Here is a 24,576-nt window from a genome sequence, read left to right as displayed (position 1 = left end):
GTTGCCTTGATGACTTACTGCCTAGTACTGAATTGGAATTAGAAATTGGAATTAAAAAGACTAGCCTCTTTCTCAAGAGACCTTCAGTCACTGCAGCAGGAAAGATCAAGTCTAGCTAAAGAACTATGCAATAGTGGGATGACTCTGATATGTGACTTTGCTGCAGATTTCATACTCAGCTTCTTTTTTCACTGTTACCCACATACCATATCTATGATAAATGGCAGGACAGAATAACCAAAGTCTTAGGATGAAGCTATACCTTTGCTGTAATATAACTTCTCATACTAGGATATGTTTGAGGATAGATGATATTAAGATACTGCTAATGATAATGCTTCATTAATCCAATATGTTACTACATTCCAAAAAGCCCACCAAGTACTAGTTATCTTAGGAAACTAAAACTATTTAAAAAAATACATTTATCTATCTCTCTGTCTATCTACCTCATTCATTTTTTTAAAATTTTGAGTTCCAAGTTATCCTTTCCTCCAGTTTCTTTCCCATCCATTAATAAAATAAGTTATATCAAATATCCATGTGAAGTCATGCAAGACATATTGAATGTGTTGCAAAAAATAAAAACGAAAAAAATACTTCATCAATTCTCTCTCTGGAAAGATTTTTTGTTATTTATTGGAATTGTCTTGGATCATTGTATTATCACTGTGAGCTAAGTTTTTCAGAGCTGATCATGATTAAAGCATTACTGTTACTGTGTACAATGTTGTAGTTCTGTTCACTTCACTTTGAATTAGTTCATATATGTCTTCTCAGATTTTTATGAAAACATCCTGTTCATCAGTTCTTATAGCACAATAGTACTCTGTCACAATCACATACTACAATTTGTCTAGCTATTCCCCATGATGGACATCCTCTCAATTTCCAGTTCTTTGCCATCACAAAAAGAGCTACTACAAATGTTTTTGTACAAATAGGTCCCTTTCCCTTTTCTTTGATCTCTTTGGAATACAGATCTGGTAGTGGTATTGCTGGGTCAAAGAGTATACACAGTTTTATAGACTTTTGGGCATAGTTCCAAGTTGTTCTCCAGAATGGTTGGAACAGTTCATAGCACTACTAACAGTACATTAGGTTACCTATTTTTCCACATTCCTCTACAGTATTTGTCATTTTCTTTTTCATTTTAGCTAATCTAATGAGGTGGTACTTCTTATTTGCTTTAATTTATGCTTCTCTAATCAATAGTGATTTAGGGTACTTTTTCATGTGATTATTGATTCTTCTGAAAACTGCCTATTCATGAGTCTTTTGACTAATTATCAATTGGGGAAATGGTTCTTATTTTTTTTAATGGCTCATATATTTGAACAATTTGGCATTTATCAGAGCATATTCTATAAAAAAATTATCCTTGTTTTGTGCTTTCCTTCTAATTTTGGCTAAATTGGTTTTATTTGTGAAAAAACTTTTTAATCATGTAATCAAAATTAACCATTTTACTTCCCATGATAGTTTTTATCTATTATTTGATCATAAATTCTTCTCTTTTCTTTAGATCTGAAAGATAAATTTTTCTATAGTCCTATAATTTGATATCATCCTTTATGTCTAAATAATTTACACATTTTCATTTTATTTTGGTATATGGTGTGAAATGTTGGTTTCTGTCTCGCCAAAGTGCTTTCCAGTTTTCTTCATCAATTTTCTTTTCAAATGGTGAGTTCTTGCTCCCAAAGCTTGGATCTTTAGGTTTATTAAATACTAGATTTCATGGTCATCTATTACTATGAGCAATGTTATTCTTGAAGTAGCAATTTCATCTTTATCACTGGTTGCATATAAATTTCTTAATCATTTTGTAGATCATATTATAGGTTACATAAGCATGCCATTTGTTTAGTACTCGAACAATTGATGGTAGCAGTTAATAGTCATGGCTATTGTTCTTGTTCTTGAGTAATGGCTTTCCTTGATATTTCCGTCACCCACTTCTGTCATGAGTAGCTGAGGTTTTACTATTCCTTGTACCCTTTAAAAAAGACAAACTCAAACTTTCTCTATCTGGAAGTGTACAAGCCTGGTACTAGCAAGGGTAAATAAATCCTGGTTGCTCTTCCTCAAGAAATACATTAGGAAATTGGAAAAGATTCTGGGATTAACAGCTAAATTTATCAAGGAGATAGAATGCACAGAGGATAAAGGCATGAGACTCTACTTTGACAGATGAAGACTCAAATATTGGATCAAAGTGTGGAAGATTGTGAGAAGTATTAATAGTTTTCTCCTAAAATCTAGGATATTAAGGCTAGGCAGCACTCCTTGAAGATTTAAAGGAGGTAAATTGTGTTATAAATAAAAGGAAATAAAATAAGTTCTTTTAAAAGTTAAAAGCATCATATATAATATATATATATATATTTCTATTTACATAAATGTGAACATTATTATCAATGCTAATATTAGAAGTTCAATGGTTTTCCTTATAAAATACTGTCTTCATTAGGCTTTTCATAAAATTAAAATGGAGATGGCTCCATTATGATGGATTATGGTATATCATTGTGATAAAAGATAGAAGACCATTCTCCATACCATTCATATACTATTGCCCCAGTATGTCTCTTAGCTTCAGCTGGTTCATGTGTCGATAATCTGTAATTTCTTATGTTACATCCCTTGTATGAACTTAACCTCTATTATCAGTTAAATTCTCCAGAGAGTGGCTGTCATCTGCTTTTATGGAGGAATACTGTCAATACCCACTTATACAATAATAAGAGCTTACAAATCCACACTGGTTTGCTCCTCTTTAATAGCACTTAAAAGTTTGTGAAGTACTGCATATAAATGATCTTATTTTATTGTCATGAATAACCTAGGACGTAAGTGCTGTTATAATCCCAATTTTATAGACTCAGAGACTGAGGCTGAGAGAGATTAAATGATCTCTTCAAGGTCACATAGCTAGTAAGTATCTGAGACAAGATTTGAATTCAGGCCTTTCTGAATTCAAGTCTAGTACTCAGCTAGTCATTCACCAGCCTACCTATATGAACTTCCATAGTGGTTTTGTAGATGAGTTTCTAGACATCAGTATTTTAGATGACACAAAGTTCATTCATATGACTTTCTATATTCATGAGTAGATGATAGCCTATATGCATTCATCCATGAAGAAATCATCTCAAAGAAACAGTTTTGATGTGTAAAGGAGATATACTAAAAATTGATTATCTGGTTAAATTTTAAATTTTCTAGGAAATTCCTATAATATTAGAACATCCAAAAAGAAGAGTTCCAATTGAAAACTCCATTTCCCCCTTTATTTCTTTTCTTCTTGATTTCTTTTGTTCCCTTTATTTTTTTGTAAAAATGATTTAAATTAAGGATTCTTTACTTTCTCAGGGATTCTCTTATCAATTCCTCTGTATATGTATGTGTGCACACATATCAATATCCTTTTTAATGTGTATTATATTTTATTAAATTCTTATATTGATTTCATTAGACAACTAATTCAAAGAAGTCACCACTGGTAAAAGTTATCTTGGAAGTTGATATAATGGTCCAAGGGTATAATCATCATGAAGCCCCCAAAATACTTCTTACATAGAATATTGGACTTAGATGGATTAATATTTTGACCTGGGATAACATTTTATGTTCTAGGTTATTTTATGTAGTGACCTGAAGAAATTATTGTTTGCATGCTATTTCTTTTATAATCTGTAAGGTCCTGGATAACAGGGACTGTTTATTTTTTTCCTCAGCACAGAAGCTCAGCACAGTATCTGACACATGGTATATAATTAAAGAATTCTAGTTGACTGACTCTTCCCAAAGATAGCAAAATATCTCATTTCATGGGGCAGCTGAATTTATTGCCTTACCATCTTCATGATGAATATGATTATAAGATTATTATGAAAATATACCTTATTTACCAACATCCATTGGTAAGGATGAATAAGTAGAAATAGTGTGCAAAAACCTTGACAAACTTCTCCCAACTAAGTCCCAACATATTTAATAAGGTTGATGCAAATTTAATGTTGAGGTTAATCAATTGTTCATTTATATAAATCCTTAGTCTTTAATTAAAGATATCTGTGCATTAAAGTGTTTCCAGAGTTGGATTTGCTGCTATCCAAAGTAAAATTTGTGCAATTTAGCCATGTCAGTCAAAATTTCAAAAAAAAATTCTATGAGACATAGCATCATCTGATGAAGAAGGCAAGCCTTATAGTTAGAAGATCCTAAATTTGTATATATTAACTGAATGACCATGGTAAGCCACTAAACTCTCAATGCTCTAGGCAGATTTCTAAGATTTTAAGTTTCAGAGAAGTTACTATTTTGCATGTTGATAGAAAGAATTTCAACACTAGGATCTGTTCACATTCATGAAATCATAGGTCTGGGCCAAAAAGTAAAACAAAGCAAAAAAAAAAAAAATTCTAACACAGCACAAAGTCTTTACTTAGTGACCTTACAATGGAAAGAACTCTGGGCTTATGACAATGAAATGCAAGCTCTAAAATGTCTTTTCAAGCTTAAAAGAATTTAACCTGGGCCTTAGACTGGGTCTATCTGCTTTCTGGGGACCAACCTAGCCAAAAACCAAAAGGAGATTTGTTGGGAGGGGTGTGGGGTATCGTGACCCATGAAATGGACAAAAATACAAAATGCTTCTGTGTGGTGGGACAACATTTTCACTTGTAGGATGATGATGGAAGAGCAGAATGGTATAAAATCAGAATTGTCAGGAGATTCTAAGGATCAGAATATTCTTAAATTGTAAGTAAACATTAATTTAACTTGGCATTCTTAATTCATAATCTTTGTCCACAACCAGTGGAGATGACATTTGCTGGAGAAACTGGACCTTATTTGCATTCTTACTACTGAGAAGAGTAAATTAATCCTGTATCATTTTAAAAAACTGATCCTATTTACAGTCAAAGGGTTTTGTCCTGTGACAGCTTAAGCTGTGATTCTTTATCTCTGAACTTAATTCAGAAAGTCAGCTTGCCTGCAAGGAGTTAAGTTTAAAAATCCAATTTTCCCGCTAATCACTGGTCTAGTCTTGCCTCAAGGAAGTCTGTTATCTGTGGGAAATTTGGTTAGACACCAGGGAGTGTGCGCTTATATCTTTACATAACCAAACTATTCTTCAAGGATGTCCGGTTTGCTATCCAAAGAAGTCTGATCTACTATCTCTAATCTTGCAGGTGGACTCAAACAATGTACATTTCTAGTCACAGGGGACAAAGAGAGGTTTATTGCCAGTCCCTGATTTCTATTTTCCAACCAATCATTATTCCTTCGTGTTAGCTCTGTAACCAATCATATTGTTCTCATTCCTACGACACTGCCTGTTCTGTTCTTTGCGTTTTACTTATAAAAAGGAGCTGCACCTTGATAGGAGTCTTTGGCCATTAACCCACTCTATTGGTGGACCCTTGTCTTGCTAATCAACTATTATCTTGTTCAGAGAATATGTGCCTCAGATGACCTTTATTGAATTTCATTCATGGCACTACAAATGAAACCAGAATGCATAAAGAAGTGTTAGTCAAATGGAAGAGGAGTTCATTGGTTCATCTCAAAGAGAAGAGTTGACAGAGTTAGTTTCTCTTTGCTTCCTCTCATTCAGTCCTAATGCCTTCGCTCTGAAAATACCCCTAATTTCAACTCTAAGTTATAAGTTATCCTTATTTATGCATAGTTATTTGCAAGCTATTTCTTTTATTGCCCTGTAAGCTCCTTGGGAACAGGAACTGTTTATTTTTTCCTTTATCTTCCAGAAGCTTAGTACAGTTCCTGATACATAATAGGTAATTAAAGAATGCTAGTTGACTGACTGACTTCCCAAAGGTAGCAAAATATCTGATTCCATGTGGCAGTTGAATATATTGCTTTACTATCTTTATGATCTATATGATTATCATGAAGATAATTATACCTTATTTACCAACATCCATTGATAAAGATGAATAAGTAGAGATGGTTTATAAAGACCTTGACAAACTTCTCTCAACTAGGTCAATATATATTCATATTTAATAATGTCAATGCAAAGGTGGGAACAGGAGAAAATGTCATAAAATAATTTTGAAAAATGTGGATTGAGATAAAGAATATTAAAAGGCCAAAGAATATTTAAAAGCTTGTAGTCTACTCAGAAACTTGAGTGTTTTGTATGCACATATGTATATGCATATGCATATATGCACACACATATATACATTATGAATAATACATCATCATATACATCTTTCTAACTGTCTCATGTACAGTTCAAATAGAAGGACTTATTATTGGTAGTGAGATTATCCAAATGTTTCTCTTGATAGATGACATTGTACTAATTGCATTCAACCCCAGGATACTACAAAGAATCCTCAGTTAAATCCATGGCAGCACAAAATAGATTGTGTAATTATCCACACTGGAAAAACAAAATGGATATAAAATGTATATTGCATAGACTGCAATATATAACTCTATTGGCAGCCTGTCAAGTTAGTCTTTCAATATATATATATATATATATATATATATATATATGTCTATTTCAGATGGGTTGTTGCAGATGGAACCAGAATTGGGTCAAGCTGAAGGATTCGGATTGCTTTGCATTTGGGAAATTGTGCCATACTTTCAGTAATCCCAGTCTGTGATTTTATAAAAACTTAACTCCTTAAAACCCATATTCCCACAGTATTGTCATATGAGTGTAAATCATCAAATACTAGAGTCTCTGCAGAATTGAAATCAAAAGTAACTGAAAGGGCAATGGAAGTATTCATAGTAGGTATAAAAGTAAGTCAAACTTATATACAAAAATGACATGATGAGAAGTGACATAAAATATATCCAGTACATATAAGTTGTAAATAAAATTGAAAGTGAGATTCAAAAATAGTTATCTCATGTGCTACATTGGTAATCTTGTAGTATTAAAAGAATCCTAGAATGATTTCCTAGTATAATTTAGGTAGATCTTCTATGGAGGACTTAGTGTAAGATATAGATGAGAATCATATAGCTAAGAAGGTACATTGGGAGTATAAAAGATCATAAATCCATTAGATAACATTGCAGTCTTCTTACTAATTTCTTAATTCATGGTTTCTTAATTAAAAGGATGACTAGACTTCAATTATAAAGGATCTTTTCTTGATACAAAATGACATTTCATTCTTTGTGGAATGCTGACCACTAATACAGATCATGACCTTTTCATTTCTGGAAAGATGCTTCTGTGTTTCCCTTATGTTCAAGTAAAATTCTTGAAGGCCAATCCTTTGATACCGAGCCTTTGTAAGTTAAGCAAAGTTGGTTGGAAGACAAAAACACGCTGTCTTTGGGCTTACACTCAACCCTTTCCTGCTCAGGAGGGATTCCCCCTGGCATCAGGAGGTTTTACACACAAAGTATAATCCCATTATTATCATAAAGATAATTGTAGCTTGTGTTACAATATCCATTGGTGAAGATGAAAAAGTAAAGATCTTTTATGAAGACCTTGTCCAGCTTTTCCAACCAATGTCAATATGCTTTATATTTAATAACATTTGCTTTAATATTTGGTGATGAGTTAAATATTTTTTCTTGCATTTTGTAAAGACCATAGAGAAGATTGAATTTGCAACAGTCATTCTTGCTATCCTCTTAGCTTGGATCTCATCCAAAGGGATTTAATTTAAGTAATGAACCAAAAGATTTCTTTGTAAGACAAACTCTTCCATAAGGAACTTTCATGCCAAGAAACTTAAGGATAACTTTATAGTAAAAATCAAGTGTTCAGCTATATAATTATAATTCTTATATTCATAGAATGTCTAAGCTAGTGGGACCTCAAGAATACAGAGGTTTACTTCTAGGCATGTGTCCCAAAAGAGATTTAAAAAGGGGGAAAGACTTACATATACAAAAATATGTATAGCAGCTCTTTTCTCAGGAAAAAGAGTTGGACATTGAGGGGATGCTCATCAATTGCGGAATTGCTGAATAAATTATGGTATGTGATTATAATGGAATACTATTCTTCTACAAAAAATGATGAACAGGATATTTTCAGAAAAACCTGGAATGTTCTCTGTGAGCTCATGCAAAATGAAATGTGTTATGTACAAAGTAACAGCAATGTTGGGGGATGATCAGCTATGAACAACTTTCCTATAATACAAGATGACCCAAAACTTCTCTGAAGGACTTATGATGAAAAATGCTATCCATACCCAGAGAAAGAACTGATTGTGCCTGAAAAAAAAGATTGAAGAATACTTTTAAAAAACAACTTTACTTTTCCTGAGGGTTTTTGGGGGATGGGTGGGAGGAGATCTATGTTTTCTTTCATAACATGATTTTTATGAAATGTGTAGGGTGTGAGAGAAGAAGGGAGAGAATTTGGAACTCTAAAAGTTTTTTTTTTTTTAAATGTAAAAAATGTTTTACATGTAACTGGGAAAAATAAAATATTAAAAAAAAAGAATCTAGAGGTTTTTAACCTGGGGTCTGTGACCTCCTCCCTCCCTTCTTTCCTTCCTTCCTTCTTTTCTTCTTTCCTTCCTTCCTTCCTTCCTTTGTTCCTTCCTTCTTTTCTTCCTTTCTTCCTTCTTTTCTTCCTTCCTTCCTTCTTTCCTTCCTTCCTTCCTTTTTCCTTCCTTCCTTCCTTTTTTCCTTCCTTCCTTCCTTTCATCTCCATTTCTCTATGTTTATCTATTTGCCTAATTTCATCTCTATTCATATCTATTTTCATCTATCTCTATGTATATAGGTGAAAGAGAGTAACTATGTCAATAGTTGCTTTCCTTTGTAATCTTATGTATTTTATATGTTTAGACATTATTATGAGAAGATGTCCATAGATTTATCATATGGCTAAAGGGTCCATAAAAAAAAGAAAAAAAATTAAGGACCAATTTAATTCAACTTCAATATTTTATGGATAAGAAAATTATGGATTTCCGGCAGAGTAACATGTTGGTCCTGATCATCACATTAGTATATTTCAAAGCTCGGGCTTGAATGCAGATCTTCTGATCTTGTGATAGATCCTATATAAATATTGCCTCCAAATATGGCTCAAGGATACATATACTCAAGAACAAAGACATTGGACATGCCTCTTTTAATTACCTTTATAGCTCCTCCCAAATGGTCAATGGATTATCTTTGAATACCTTTTATTGGCAGGGGAGTGAGGGAGATGGTTGTTTTTGCTCTTTTCTTCTGATTCCCTGATAATTTCTTGTGACTGCTCCCAAACAGGCCTTTTGCTGATTTGGATTGATGTCTGAGAATTCTACCTCTGCAATTTTTCATGTGAAGTTGGAAGGATTTAAAAAGTCATTTATAAAAAGATAGTATCAGTTCAAATATGATTAATTAGATAAACCTACTATTTTCAAAAGTATTGCACCTGACATATACAAATGGCTGTCCTGATTTGAGGGTGAGAGATGTCAATGATAGCTATAAATTTATAATATTTACAAAATGAAAAAGCCACAGGTTAGAAAACTGATTTTGGTTTGCTGACACAGCAACTCATATTTGGTCTTTTTACTACAGAAGACAGCAGCTAAAATGTGTTTGGAAAATTTGAACATGTAAAACACTCTTAATTTTGTGTTTGGGGAAGAGATCTTTAAATTATAGCAGTTATATTATAAGATTACTTTAGAGGGTTTTTTGGATAAAATTTAATTTTCAGGATTAGATTGGGAGACAGGGAAGAAGGAATGAAAGAAAAAACAAGCATTTATTAACCACCTACTATGTCTTTGGAATGGTTCAAAGGACTTTACAAATACATATATACTTTTCACATCATGACTTTCCCCATTGCAGTTTTGATATATTGTAGCTTGGCAAAACAAATTAGCTGAAAATGTTTTTGGAGTTTTACAGAAGCTGCAGACAACACACAAAGACTAGTTAATGACAGAAAAAGTTTAGAAACTCAAAACTGCATGTACATAATATATACGTATAATATTGTCTGATATCAACATATTTTATCTTTTAATAACACAATTCAGGCTTTTTCTCTGGTATAAAGAGAAAGCCCAAAATTTTTACATGGATTTTCCAGATCACTGAAACACCATGCCCCTAACTCCCATTATGTGGAAATGATAATTACATTATCTCATTTGCTACTTATAACCATGGTAGATGCTCTCCATTTTATAGCTGAAGAAATTGAGGGAGGTAGATTAGGTGAATTACCCAGGATCACAGAGCTTTTAAGTTGTTAAAACCTGCTTTGAGTTGAAGTCAAGGTCCAGAGCTCTATCTACTGTACTACTCAGTTGTCAACAATCTATTTAAAGGTTTTTCATTGGATGAGGTTTTATCTAAAATTTTATGCCATGTTTTATACTTGTGTTAATAAAAGAGCTTTATCTAAGAAAATGATGTTTGATGCAGTCTTTATGATCTAGTTTATATGCCTTTTAGAATGAAGAAATGGATAAAAAAGTGAGAAAATTTGAGTATTGTAGATTATTTTCTAAGATTTATTTTGTTTGAATGAGAAGAAAATAGCTGAAAAGTGAGTTTTCACAAACTAATTTACCCATTTCTCTTGTCTTTTTTTTTTTAATCACGCTTTTCTTATATTGCTCAGTTAACATTTCCGTGACAGATTAAATAAAGAAAACAAAACAAATTTAAATGTACACCAATTTAGCTACATATTAATGAAGCTGGTAAAATGTCAGATGAGTTAGAGGATAGTGTGTAATAGGCTGAACCTCATGATTTAAGAAAATTTTGTGGAATTTTTCATTTCTATGACTGATCCCTATTTACATGAATAACTAAGTTTTTATAAGTGATCCTCAGAGTTGGTCAGGATCACCAGAGTTGTCAAAAGATTATTTCAAGAGTTGTGTAAGGCCAAATTTATTTGCATAATAAAAACTATTAATATTTTATTATTAATTATTATCATCAGTTAATTAGTATCATTGATATTAAAATGCCTTGATTTCTAAAAGGGCAAATGTTAATAGAATCTCATAAACAAAAGTTCTTTGGGAGTCTTTAACAATTTCTAAGAATTTAAAGGGACCCTGAAATTAAAAAGTTTGAGAACTTCTTCTCTGTTAATATCTTTAGCAATAGCATTTAGGTGAAACAATTGCCTCTGGAAGTGACATAATTTTATTTGGATTTCTTCTCATTTTACTTAGGACCAGAAGCCATCTGTTATCTCCCTTCAAAAGCTGATTGCTAGAGAAGTAGCCAATGAAGAAAGAGGGATGTTTCTCATCAGTGCTTCATCTGCTGGCCCTGAGATGTATGAAATTCATACCAATTCTAAGGAAGAGCGTAATAACTGGATGAGGAGGATACAACAAGCAGTAGAAAGGTAATGTTGCAATGTTATCTTGTACTAGGAATTGAAGCTGATTGTTGAGGGAAGATCATTCTAACCTTATCTCCAATCCTCCCCTAAATAAAGCCTTTGTTCCAGCCAGATTGATCCACCCACTCTCCCTTGAACACGCCTTGGGTATTGCTGCCTCTCTTTTTTAATTTATTATTTTCCTGCCTGGAATCTCCTCATCCCTCCTGTCCACCCATTTGACTTCTAGCCATCCTTCAAGAATCATCTGCAATCACAACTCTTCCATGAAGCCTTCCCTGACTACCTCAAGTTCTCTTTTTTATTTTTACACAGAGTTCCTATACAGTGTCCAATGTGTACCATTCAAAGGACATCCATAACATTAGTATGTTTTTTTTTTTTTTTTTTTTTTTGTGAAATGTTTCTTAACTCCCCAGTTAGATTATAAGCTCTTTGAGAACAGGGACCATTTCTGATTTTTCTTTGTATCCCTTATAATGGCTAGCAGAATATCTTACAAATCATAAGCACTTAATAAATATATTGATTACTTGATCTGCATATCTTTAGGGCAAATACATGATATAGCATATGGAGTACTACTTGAAGTCAAGAAGGTTCCTCTTTCTGAGTTCAAATCTTGTCTAAGACACTTATCAAGATTTGTGACCCTGTGTAAGTCACTTAACCCTCTTTGCCTCAGTTTACTCATTTGTCAAATGAGCTGGTAAAGGAAATGGCAAACCACTTCAGTATTTCTATTAAGAAAACTCCAAAATGGGGTCACAATGAATCAGATGTAACTGAAATGATAGTACAGTATCCTTAATTACATTTTTCTTATTGCCTTTTTATAGAAATGATTAAGGTGATTTATAATAGTTATTAGATTTAAAAATTTTTTATTGTGAATTTAAGAACAATAATAATTTTGTTGTTGTTGAGTCATGTTCAACTCTTTGTGACCCCCATTTGGGGTTTTCTTGGCAAAGATACTGGGGTATGCCCCATTCCTTTCTCCAGTTCATTTTACAAATGAGGAAACTGAGCTAAACAGTGCTAAGTGACTTGCCTAGAGTGACTGAAGCCAGATTATAATTCATAAAGATAGACTCTTTCTGACTCCAGGATTGGTATTCTATCTATGGCACCACCTAGTTGCTCTAACAATAATAGTAGTTAATATTTACAAAGCACTTTAATGTTTACAATGCATACATGTTATCTCATTTGATCCTCACATACTCTTGTGAGGTAGGTGCTATTGTTGTCCCAGTTTTATGAAACAGGCTGACAGAACTTATTTGATTTGTTTAGAAACATATAACTTGTAAATGTCTGAAGCAGTATTTGAAACCCAGTCTTCATAATACCAAGTCTAGCAACTTTTCCACATGGTTTCATAGTTTGGAAGGAGAGAAATATTTTAAAATGTATCTCTTATTCTCAATGTAAACAATAAATAAACAAAAAACAGGAATTTCCAGGAACACAATGGAATGCAAAAAAAGGATTATATATGAAAATCACAAGTCTTCTCCATTTCCTATTGCTTGATTTTTTTTAAAGTATAAAAATAAATTCCAAATGTTATCAAAATTGTCCTGCTTGTCTGTGTTTTCATACGAACTTCCTTCTAATGTCTTTTGAACATTAAAAAAATGTTTCAATGACCTTTTTAAATTACATTGTATCAATATTGCTAACTTACCTTCCTCATATCCTTTCTCCCCCTCCCTCCTTCCTTTTCTTTCTCTCTCTCTCTCTCTCTCTCTCTCTCTCTCTCTCTCTCTCTCTCTCTTCATCTATCTACCTATCTATCTAGATGTATATAAACAGATAAACAACATGTAACAAATAAGCAAAGCAAAGAAAATACAAATAATGACCATGACCGCAATATATATGTTTCTTGCTGCATTCTGAGTCCAATAATTCTCTATTAGAAGGTGTATAATTTACTTCATCATAGGAAATCTGGTTGATCATCGCTTACGGTCATGAATGTTTTACAATTGTTTTTTCATTATAAAGTTTCCTTTTATAATTTTTTCTTTTGGTTCTTATTATTTTACTCTGCATCAATTCAAACTATCCAGGACTTTCTGATGTGTTTTCCATCATTTCTTATAGTACAATTGTATTTCATCACATTGATATACAACAATTTGTACAGTCATTTATCAGTTGATGACAGCCCACTAGATTCCAGTTCTCTCCTTTTTTCACCTCTCCTCTCCTTTTCCTTTTCTTTCCATCAGCTTCTTCAGGACTGGGAAGTTTGTTTTGCTTGAGAATATCCCCCCTCTGGTGTTTCCCTTCCTTTTAGTTATCCCTTTTCCCTCTCTGCATTTGTTATCTTCCATATTGCATTTGATGTATTTTGTCACCAAACTGTTTATAGTTGTGCATAAAAATCTATCCCAGATTTCTCTTTCTTATTTAACTAGCTCAATGCCCTTTGAAGATAATAAGTTTCTGAAGAAACATTTTTTTCTTTTCCCTAAGGGAGAATTCTTAAACTAAATAAGTAATAGAGATGATCATAGAAGATAAAATGGACAGTTTTGTTTACATAACATTGCTTTTGCTCAAATAAGATAAATACTGTTTGAATTAGAAGGGAAATAGCTGGAACAAATTCGTACATCATATTTTACCATATATATCCAAAATATTAATAATTGGTACACACACATAGGAAAGTGGGAAAGATGAGGAAGAAAGAACAAAGCCTTTCCTCAGTAGATATGTAGTCAAAGTTTATGCACAATCAGTTTTCAAATTAAAAAAAAAATCAGATTATTTGATGGATCTTAAAAGATAATTAAAAGAAAATTAAAAGATAAAAAATAATTTTAAAGTTATACTCAGTTTTAGTTTTCCTTTTCCTCAGCTGTTTCCCCCTCCAAAAAAAATCTAACAACATGAAAAAGGATACATGTATTAGAAAGTAGAAGTTCATATTTCATTTCAATGGCTGCCAAATATGTTTTTCTTCTGTACTGAAACTTTTCATTTTAACACTGTTCTTGGGTTGTGAGCCATGGAACTGTCATATAATATTAGAAAGTTCTTTTGGCACTGGATGAGGTTCAGGATAAATCTACAATGTACCAATTTTCTCTATCTAGTACTGTATTGGTCAGTCTACAGATCATTATTCCAGTGTGTTTCTTAATGAATGTAGAATGAGAACATAAGGATTTCATTTCAAGTTGTCTCTGTCAATGATTGTCTTTTTCAGTTGCCCAGAGGAAGAAGGGGGAAGGATGAGTGAATCTGATGAGGATAAAAAGAAAACTGAAGCAAGAGTAGCTAGAATCCAGCAATGCCAAGGTATGGTGGATCCGTAAGCTACAGCTGTCCAGCCATCAAATAAGTTTGTTTTGAAGGCAAATTTGAGAGTTTAGTGCCCCCATTCTATTTTACATACCATTATCTAATTGTACATACTATTGTCATAGTCACAGATGCCCTAGCATGTTAGAGATGGAAGGAATCATGGAGATTGATCAACTCTCACATTTTATGGATGAGGACACTGAGGCTAAAGTGCCTTGTCCAAAGTGACAGAGGCAATTAATTGTAGAGCAAGAATCAAAACTCGTGTTCTGCCTAATCAATGGTTGCTTTTTTCAATACGTATCCTATCTTGCTCCCATTTGCATTATTTTTTTCAATAAAATTTCTAGTTGATTATATATATATACATATATAATTACACATAAATTACATATATGTATAGATTATCAATAATGTATAATTATATATTCACATGATATATTTTAGTATAATATACAATATATTGACTTGTATTATATATACATGAAATATGTAATTATATATTCATATATGTGATATGATTTAGTATAATATGCAGTACATACAGAACAGTATAGTATAAAGTATATATAATATATAGAATATGTTACATAACAAACATTAATGTATTTATATCATGTAATATTTACAATGGAATATAAATATTTTATATTTTTATATATTACAATGGAATGTTTATGTTATATAACACATAGGATATATTACATATGTTCAGTGTAATATATCATAAGCAATATGTAAATACATGGTATAACATTTTATTATATATTATATACAATATAACATATTATAAACCATATATTTATTATATTTATTTATATAACATTAATGTGTTAAACATAATATGGCATATCACATAGTTCTATTATATGCATATAGTATATTATCTATTTATATTATACATGTATTTATATTATATAGTATATATTTGTATCATGTATTTAATTATATGTCATGCTTATAGTACATTACATATATTTATATTATATAAGTATATATGTGGTATATATACATATAATGTACTTAAATACACTTATATTGTGTAATTAGTATAATTAAGTCAGTGAAAAGTGCACACATAGAAATAACCAATGACTATGAATTCTTATAAACAGAAACAAGCCAGTGTATTAGGACCTACCTAAGGCAATCTGAAGCTTCAGTTTTTTTTTTAGTTTTTAATTTGTTTATTGGTGAATAATGACAGAATTATCTAAAGTCCATTCCTTTTTTTTTTTTTAATTTGTTTTCTTTTTGAGCAAAGCAATTGGGGTTCTGACTTTATCAGAGTCACACAGCTAATAAGTGTTAAGTATCTGAGACTGGATTTGAACGCAGGTTCTCGTGATTTTAGGGCTAGTGTTTTATCTGCTGCACTATCTAGCTACCACTTAAAGAGTCCATTTTTTGTATCAGATTCAAGACTGAAGAGAAAATAACAATCGTTACCATATAGCAGCGAATGCCATTTCCTGAAACTGGCAACGTTGCTATGGCAGAATCTTTGTCTTCTCTCCTCTCTCTCCCCAGTAGAGCCTTAGCTTCTTGAGATTAGGGACTCCTGCTTTTATGTTTGTGTCTCATAGGCATAAATTAGGAGTTTAATGAGTATTGATTTATTGGAGTTATAACTTGTCTCCATATGAAAATAAAAGCTAATATTTATGCAGAATTCCTCCCCCCCATTTTTAATTTTTTAATTAATTTCAATTACTTAAAACTATTTGGAACACCCTGTTTAAGTTCATTGGGCATCACAGTAGAGAGGAGCAGATGTGAAGAAGACTCATCTTCCTGAGTTCAAAGCTAACCCCAGGCATTTACTAGCTATGTCACTCTGGGAAAGTCTCTTAATCCTGTTTGCTTCAGTTTTTTTTTTTTCCCATCTGTAAAATGAACTGGAGAAGGAAACAGCAAATCACGCTAATATCTCTGCCAAAAAAAAAAAAAAATCCCAAATGGGACCATAAAGAGTCGTACACAACTGAACAATTCAATATAAGTCCTTTAATAAGGTTTGCAAAGTAGATGTCATACGTTATCTCATTTGAGATAGTGTTTCCTTTAATGTGAACAATGGTTTTACCCTTTGACAAATATAATTTTGCAGAGCTACTTAGAAACCAGGACCAACAGATCTGCACATATTTGGAAGAAAAATTACATATCTATGCTGAACTTGGAGAAATGAGTGGACTTGAAGATGTGCATTTAGAACCTCATCTCCTTATTAAGCCTGACCCAGGAGAAGCTCCTCAGGCAGCCTCATTATTAGCAGCAGCACTAAAGGAAGGTGAGTTGGTTTAGAAAGGAAGCTGCTAAATTCAGCCACTGTTGGATACATAAAACTTGGATCACTAAGAAGTACCCCATCTAAGCCCTTTAAGGCTAGATCTAGTAAATTGAAGTGATTTCCCAAAATGAGAGATGTTATGGTGGATTTACTCTGACAGAAGTCCGACACAAAGAGAAGCACCCTGATAATGGGTGTGCTCCACAACTAAAATTCAGAAACATTGCCAAGTTCATTTTAGTCAAGCTTTGAAAGTCTACCCTGTCAAGATTTTTACTAGAGTACTGACAGTAAAATCAAGTGCTGAACACATATGCTAAATAGGTACTTAATTGCTTGTTGAATTGTTATGGGTTCAGTTACCTTCATTGCTTTTGCCCTTTTTTGATTGGATTTGTGACAATGACAGACCCTAAATGCAGGCAGTCATTGAGGAGCTGGAGAGCTCCCAAGAAGCCAGGGCAGCTACTAACAAGCTTGTCAGCCCTGAATAATTGACAATCAACACATCCACTTGTACCTGAGAACTTTTGTTGCCAGAATGAGGCCATTAGTTCTTTTAACAATTATTAGGTCTCTATAATGCTTTTCCTCATTCTAGTAGACATTCTTTCATTTTATTTTGTTTTTGGGAGTATTTTTTGTTTTCACACCCCTTTTACTTCCAAATATATGAACATCGTCATTGTATATGTTGTTGTTGTTTGTTTGTTTGGTTGGTTTTTTTTTTTTTTTTGGTTCTGATCATTTCATTGGGTATAATTTTATATCAGTCTTTCCATCCTCTGCTTTCTTCATTTCCATCACTTATATTGTGCCATAGCACAATAATGTTCCATTACATTTGTTTGTAACAACTTATATAAATATCAATCAATTGATATGCCTTAATTTAAAATCAAATGTTTTAGCTCTGGTCTTCATGAATACCTAATACTTTCAAATAATACTTTCATAATACCTTAGTTAATCGAACTGCAGAGAAGTTTTTCCATTATATACATTTATTTTGTTTTCTTTTAAAAATAGTTTTCTTGTTGCTTTTTTGTATTGGTCACCAAAAGTATACTTTGGGCTTAGACACTACAGTATCTACAGATATTGTCACCATGTTTGACAACATATGCTAGATTCCAAATCTCTGGTCCTTCAGTTGAAAAAACTGAAAGTTAGAAAGATATATTTCAGCACTACTATCTGAGACCATTACAGTTGGATACCTCACAGTATTGTTTCATTTACATTATTATAATTACATGTGTTTTGTTGTAGTTATACTGAATTCTTTCTGCATCACTTGAAACAGATCTTGCCATGTTTCTCTGAATTCTTCATATATGTCATTTCAAAAGGCACAACATTTCATTATATTTATATGCCTCTATTCATTCAGTTATCACCTAACTGGTGAACTCTCACTTTGTTTCCAATTTTTTGTTACCACAAAAGAAAGCTTCTTTGAACATTTTGGCATAGAAGAGACCCTTCAGATGTCAAAACTTAGTTCTCTTCCTTAACCCAGTCTTGTGTATTTGTCTCTTCAGCTGAGAGCCTCCAAGTTGCTGTGATGGCCACACAAACAGGTGATACAAATCATTCATCAGAGGAGAATTGTGGAGAACTGGGCTCGACAGACACACTCCAGGCTAGCGAAGTACTTGCACCTTCTACTGCTTGTAAGTGGAAATAGGCTTTGGAATGGAGCAAAAGATGATCCAGATTGTTGGGGAAGAATGAGATCTTATTAGATGAATTAGCCTTCCTTAGTCAGGGGCTTTTGATTGTCTGCCCAACTCTGCCATCTCTATAACTTAATCTTAAAATGTTCATTGGAAGATATTGTCCATATGCAAAAATAAGGGGGATGAATGTTTCTTTTTCTTGTGATAATGGGATAGGATTAGCTGATACTACTATCTTTGATTTAACACTTCTCAGTTGAAGAAATGTCTGAAGTTAATAGCCTATAAAAGAGAGGATTAACCAGGACAAAGCAAACAGATTCCTACAGGAATCTAACCTTTGATTTTAGTCTCATGTATCCACTGAGGCAACAGGACCAGACAATTAGAAATGATGCATGCTCCTTCTCTCTCCCCAAACACAAATCTACAAGAGATAAAGATGTCAAAAGAAATGTTCCTGAAAGGGGAAAACCAAAGCTCAGCTCAGAGCCAGTTAGTTAAGGAAGCATTCCAATTTCTTTCAAATGCAGGAGGATTGAGGTGGAGGAAAATGAGTTAGGTAAACTTTCAAGACTTCACGTTTCTGTTACTGATCAAGCACCATCAAAAATCTGAACACCATGCTGATTGATATCTTCTACAAAGGTTACTGAGGTGGAGCTTCCTAGCCATCGACATAGTGCATTGCTCCATGACCATGGAGAAATGACATAAACCTCCTTCCAAATAGTCATAAATGCACAATGACTAATCCTTTTACAAGCAGTCAAAGTTTTGAGGGAAAAATTGCAACTTTGGCATTTCTTTAAAAATTCAATGCTCTTTTAATTAAGATAAATAGAAGCAGGAGAGTTTCTTTTTTTAAAAATTTACAGATTCTGTACAATATAATAAATTTTTCTTCTCAGGTCCTGCTTGATCTAATTTTCAGTTTCTATTTCCAGAATGTGTACACATGTTTCCCATTTCTACAAATCCCAGATTGAGCTACACAGGGCGATTTCCTTTTTAAAAAAGAATCACTTTTTTGTGATTGAGGAAGTATTATCTAAAAATATATGTAGGCATCTGCTTCTTCCCTTTCCACCCGAGGGAGTACTGGAAGAGGACCCTTTTCCATCTCTGCAGCTGCAGAGAACACATGATCACTTCTTCCTTCCTCTCATGTTTGAGGTGGTTCCAAGTTTCCTTGTTTCCATCACCCAAACTCATCACAGGGCTTAGAGAAATTTCTAATGTATTTCCTTTTACCTGTTGCCACTGTCTGGATCCTTCAATATTGAGGTTTTTCCAATATTGTATCATCAAAATGAATACAGTGTAGGGGGATGGTGAGGAAGATGTTGTCCATTCATTGTGCTTTGTCCCTAATTGGGTGCTGAGGTTAACACATCTGGGGAGGCTGCTTTGCATTATGCTGACCCCAGAGGAGGTGCTGGTGAGTAGGGACAGGTGTGTGCATTCCATTCCTGCCCAAGGTAAGTCCTCTTCTGGAAGTTCAGCAAAATCTAAAGTCCTCTTGAGCTTAGAAGATACTTGACTGTGACTGGATGAGTTCTGAAATTGCTCTAGGGTTTAATCTATTCAAAGTCAAACCCAAGATACCTTAGATTTCCAGAATTAGATTCCCAGAGTCTGACTGAGAATAACTGGGATGAGATACTTGGTTTCTTGGGAATGCATGCTGGAAAACCCCTTAACTAGACTGAGACTAATATATTTCCTGTAACAAGGGGAAATTTTATTTCTCTGTTCCTTTCTCTTGCCTTTATTTTACTCAAACTCCTTTTGAGGATTTTGTGTAATTTTCCCCCTAAATGTTACTGTCATCATTTCTTTCAGGAGAGGAAAATGACAGATTCTTTAGCACTTCATCTAGTACATTTTATTGAGTGTTAAGTAAAGTGTCTAACAGTGGAATCTTCTTTTGAATGAAATGAAATCTAACTGAACAGGGAACAGGTGGGGGAACAATTCTCCTAAGTTAATTTTGATCTTTTAGCCCATTCCATTGAAAAGAAAATTCACATATACATAAGAAAGGGCTCTTAATACATCATAGAAATGTGTATTGGACTCCTGGTGTCTTCTAACTGCTGTGATGCATCTATGTCTTGTTCTGTGGGAAGACATAGATAAGATGAGGTGAGCAGGAATAGGTAGATCACTTTCTCATTTATTAGAGGGAATGTTTACATAGATGAAATCACAGATTTCCTTAAGCATTTGAACATACTTCTCCACATAGGTATGGAGAGTCCCAAAGTGGCACTATAGAAAAATACACCCAAATAAAGGGGGAAAAGGGAAGAGAAAGAAAATGAATGGGGGAAGGAAAAGAAGAGCAAAACATAAATTAATGAAGAGAGTGCTGGATTTTGAATCAGAAAAAAAACTAGATTCAAATCAGGCCTCTAATACTCATTAGCTATAATCTTGGATAAGTTATTTAATATCTGTGTGCCTCAGATAACTCCCTATGACTTATCAACCAAATGAAAGGCAGCTTAATTTAGCCTAGGATAGGAGGTATATCCATGTTGGGTATGCCCTTGGCTGATGGAATCACAAATCCCTTGTTCTTACACAAATATGTTCAGGTATGTAACTTGATTTAAAAATGTCACAAGATATACATGGGTTTTGTCAGTACTCTAATTTGATATGGAACAAATAAAATATATTATGTGAAAACTCTCTGAGAGGTGAAAAGTGCTATATAAATATAAAGTAGATAGAGTTTAAGTTCTATAATACAGTATTAGTAAATAATTTTAAAATCCCATAAAGAAATCTTAACAGTTAACTGTTAAGTTAAATGATATGTGATTTTTTTTTTTCAGATTTTCCTCAAGTGCTATTTAAAATTTTTTAAATTGATGTCTCTTGTTTTTAAATTCATAAAATTTTCTCAGTCTTCTTCCCCTTTCTGGAGAGCTATTTGTTCTAACAAGTAATAATTTTCAAAGAAAATAAGAGGAGTAAAACAAATCAGAAAAACTGATCAAAACATCAAAAAATTCAGAAAATATATGCAGTATTCTAGTAGTGGACCTACTATTTTGATACTCTTGATTTTTTAAAATTTAAATGGCTATTCAGCATATTAATTTGTAGCATAAGAAAAAAGTAACAGTTTTGAAATGATTGAAAAGTATTTGGAGGGATAGAGATTTTTATTCCTTGAGTATTGCATTGGAATACAATAGACATTTATCTTTATAATCCTTATGAATATACTTCATTCTTACTTTCCATATGCTTTGGCATATTTGTCAATGCTTGCTGTATTGCTTATTCTCTTTATCTGATAAGTGAGCATATTACAAAAGTATGAATAGTATAGTATGAAATACTATGTGAAAATAGTATAAAATACTAGATGAAAATAGTATGAAATCTATTGTTTTACTCACTGTCCCCTATAAATTTTATAGATATACTGTTCTTTCCTCAGTAACCTATATTAAATTTTTGGCAAGACTTCCCCTGATTAAGTGGAAATGACTTGTAAAATCCAGTCTGAAGAAAAAAGAGGCATTAAAAGTTATATGATAGGTGGATAGATATAGATCTATATCTAATTACATATAACATCTTTATATCTATCTACATATGTACATATCTTTATATATTTGCACATGTATCTCAGTGCTTTAAGGTTTGCAAAATACTTTACAATTATCTCATTTTATCCTCACTACAACCCTGGAAAGTATGTGTTATTATCCCCATTTTACAGATGAGAAACTGAGGCAAACAGTGGTTAAGTGACTTCCATAAGGTCATGCAGCTTGTAAGTATCTGAGGCCACATTTGAGCTCAGGTCTTTTTGACTCCAAGTCTAACCCTCCATCTATCACATCTATTTGCCTCTTTCAATGATTTTTACACCATTCTTTTCTCTGTTAGTATGTAAGCTCCAAGAGGGCAGGGATTTTTTTTTGTCATATTCCATTTTAATACTTTAGATATTGGGGCTTCACTAAATATTATTTGATGTTATGGCTTAGAAAACGTTTTGCATATTTTCATGAATTTGCTAAGTTCTTTCTTGTTTCTGTCTTAAATGGTGTGCTTTCAGCACAAGTTATCGAAGGAGAAGGAAGAAGAGAATCTTGTGATTTGGATTCCTGTATCCGTGGTATTGTAAATAACATGACAAGCCCTGATGCAGGGGAGAAGGTATTGTTACTCAACTATTAGTAAAATGCATTTGTTGTCTTATAAAATAAAAGTCAGCTGAAGTTTAATTTCCTGGGCCATAAATGACAAGAGAAATGATAGCAGGAATATCAATATTTGTATTATTTTCCTGAATTACTTTGTTTTTCTCCCTGCCTTAATTTGAACATCCATATGAATAGCTCTACCATGTAGGGTATTAACAAAACAGCAGATTTTTAAAAAGCATTAAAAAGATTTTATAATCTGATGAATTATGTGTGTGTGTGTACCTGCTCTTCATCTATTTCTTATTTCTCACCCAAATGCGCTTTTTGTTTTTGTTTTTTCCCCTTTTCCCTTTTTGTGTGACCTTTTAGGTTCCCTCTTTCCAACTTCTCAGATCTCATGTTCTTCCCATTAACATCCATACTATCTAATTATGTCTTGGGGTGGCATCTTTGTGACCTAAGATATTCTTTTTGGGTGATAGGAATTTATAAGATTTCATCTCTCTTTGACTAGTTCTAAAATGGGCATATTAGCATATACCTTTGCTATTTCTTGCACCTATGACACTTCTGATTGTCTTTAATTGGGGTGGTATTGAGGCAATAGGGCAAGACCTCTGAATTCTGATTATTTCTACCACCCAATTTAGATATAAAGAAATTTTGGAGAAAAGCTAGTCTAGGGGCTCTTAATCTTGGGTCTAGGGTTCCCAAGGATGATGTGGTTTCTGAACTTGGTTAGGAAAATATTTATATCTATATATCTTTATTTTAACTAGCTTTTAACTGAAATTTAGCTTCTTCTTAAATTATTTAAATATTATTATGAGGCTCCATAGGTTCCACCAAGCCACCAAAAAGGTCCATGATAAAACAAAAATGTTAAGACTATACTTTAATAAAATCCTCCTCCACATTTTCCTTTTGAGAAAATTGGAACTCAGGGATATCACTTATTTAAGGTCACACAAACACGATTTGAACCCAGGTTCTTCTGAATCTGAATCTTGGGTTTTTATACTACAGCATAACCTGGCTTAGTCTTCAGTTTTATTGTACCTAAAATAGGAATATATTTATTAACATGTGTTCATATGCATCCATTTGATGCATCCCCAAATACATGTTTCTATAAAAAATAAATTTTTTTCCTTTATTAATTCTGATTATAAGCTTCCTAACTTATCACCTATTTCCTCAAATTTACTTTTCTCATTGAGGACTTCTTAATTTCTGATGCTCAGGAGTTCAATAGTATAAGAGAGAACTGGTTTCTGTCTTCTTTTCTTCCCTTTACTTAAAGATGGATAGGAAGGATGGATCAACTTTGCAGGTTATTCTTATTAGAGTCAACTAACTTCCAGAAATTTTGCCCCTGCAGCAATATTATGGAAAGGTCTTGCTATTTGTCATAAGTAAGATGAGGCATAAAAAGGGATCATTTAAATGGCCATCTAACCTTTGAAATACCATCAATACTGTGCTTTGGAATTTACTATTCTAGGTAGCTCTGTGTGACTTTTTTGGCATTTCTACAAAAATTAGAAACAATTAAAGCTGAAATTGAAATAAGGAACATTTGTTGGCTTTTGTTCTCTATCAATCTTGTACTTCTCCAGATGTACCACGAGGTGGCTGACTAGCCCCATTAAAGAGCAGCCCTCCAGGGCCAAGACTTCTTCATATAAGGAACAATGTTTTGCCTGACTCATTTAGTTCTTGGGAAGCTAGTGGTAATTA

At 32.9% G+C, this 24,576-nt stretch overlaps 1 protein-coding gene across 2 annotated transcripts in view; it reads left to right on the top strand.

Annotated features, from left to right (window-relative positions):
* ARHGEF28 (Rho guanine nucleotide exchange factor 28) overlaps positions 1 to 24,576 on the top strand; it is a 165,131-nt gene that overhangs the window by 82,606 nt on the left and 57,949 nt on the right. For both annotated transcript variants that reach the window (XM_051992267.1, XM_051992259.1), the window contains exons 19-23: positions 11,181 to 11,359; positions 14,586 to 14,677; positions 16,794 to 16,976; positions 18,521 to 18,652; positions 22,746 to 22,846. In XM_051992267.1, coding sequence (XP_051848227.1) covers positions 11,181 to 11,359; positions 14,586 to 14,677; positions 16,794 to 16,976; positions 18,521 to 18,652; positions 22,746 to 22,846 — 687 coding nt within the window. The remainder of the gene's footprint in view (positions 1 to 11,180; positions 11,360 to 14,585; positions 14,678 to 16,793; positions 16,977 to 18,520; positions 18,653 to 22,745; positions 22,847 to 24,576) is intronic.

The sequence above is a fragment of the Antechinus flavipes genome, chromosome 1 (assembly GCF_016432865.1).
Source record: "Antechinus flavipes isolate AdamAnt ecotype Samford, QLD, Australia chromosome 1, AdamAnt_v2, whole genome shotgun sequence".
NCBI classification, from domain to species: domain Eukaryota; kingdom Metazoa; phylum Chordata; class Mammalia; order Dasyuromorphia; family Dasyuridae; genus Antechinus; species Antechinus flavipes.
The sequence above is the reverse complement of the archived record's forward strand: the minus strand, read 5'-3'. Positions and strand labels throughout refer to the sequence as shown.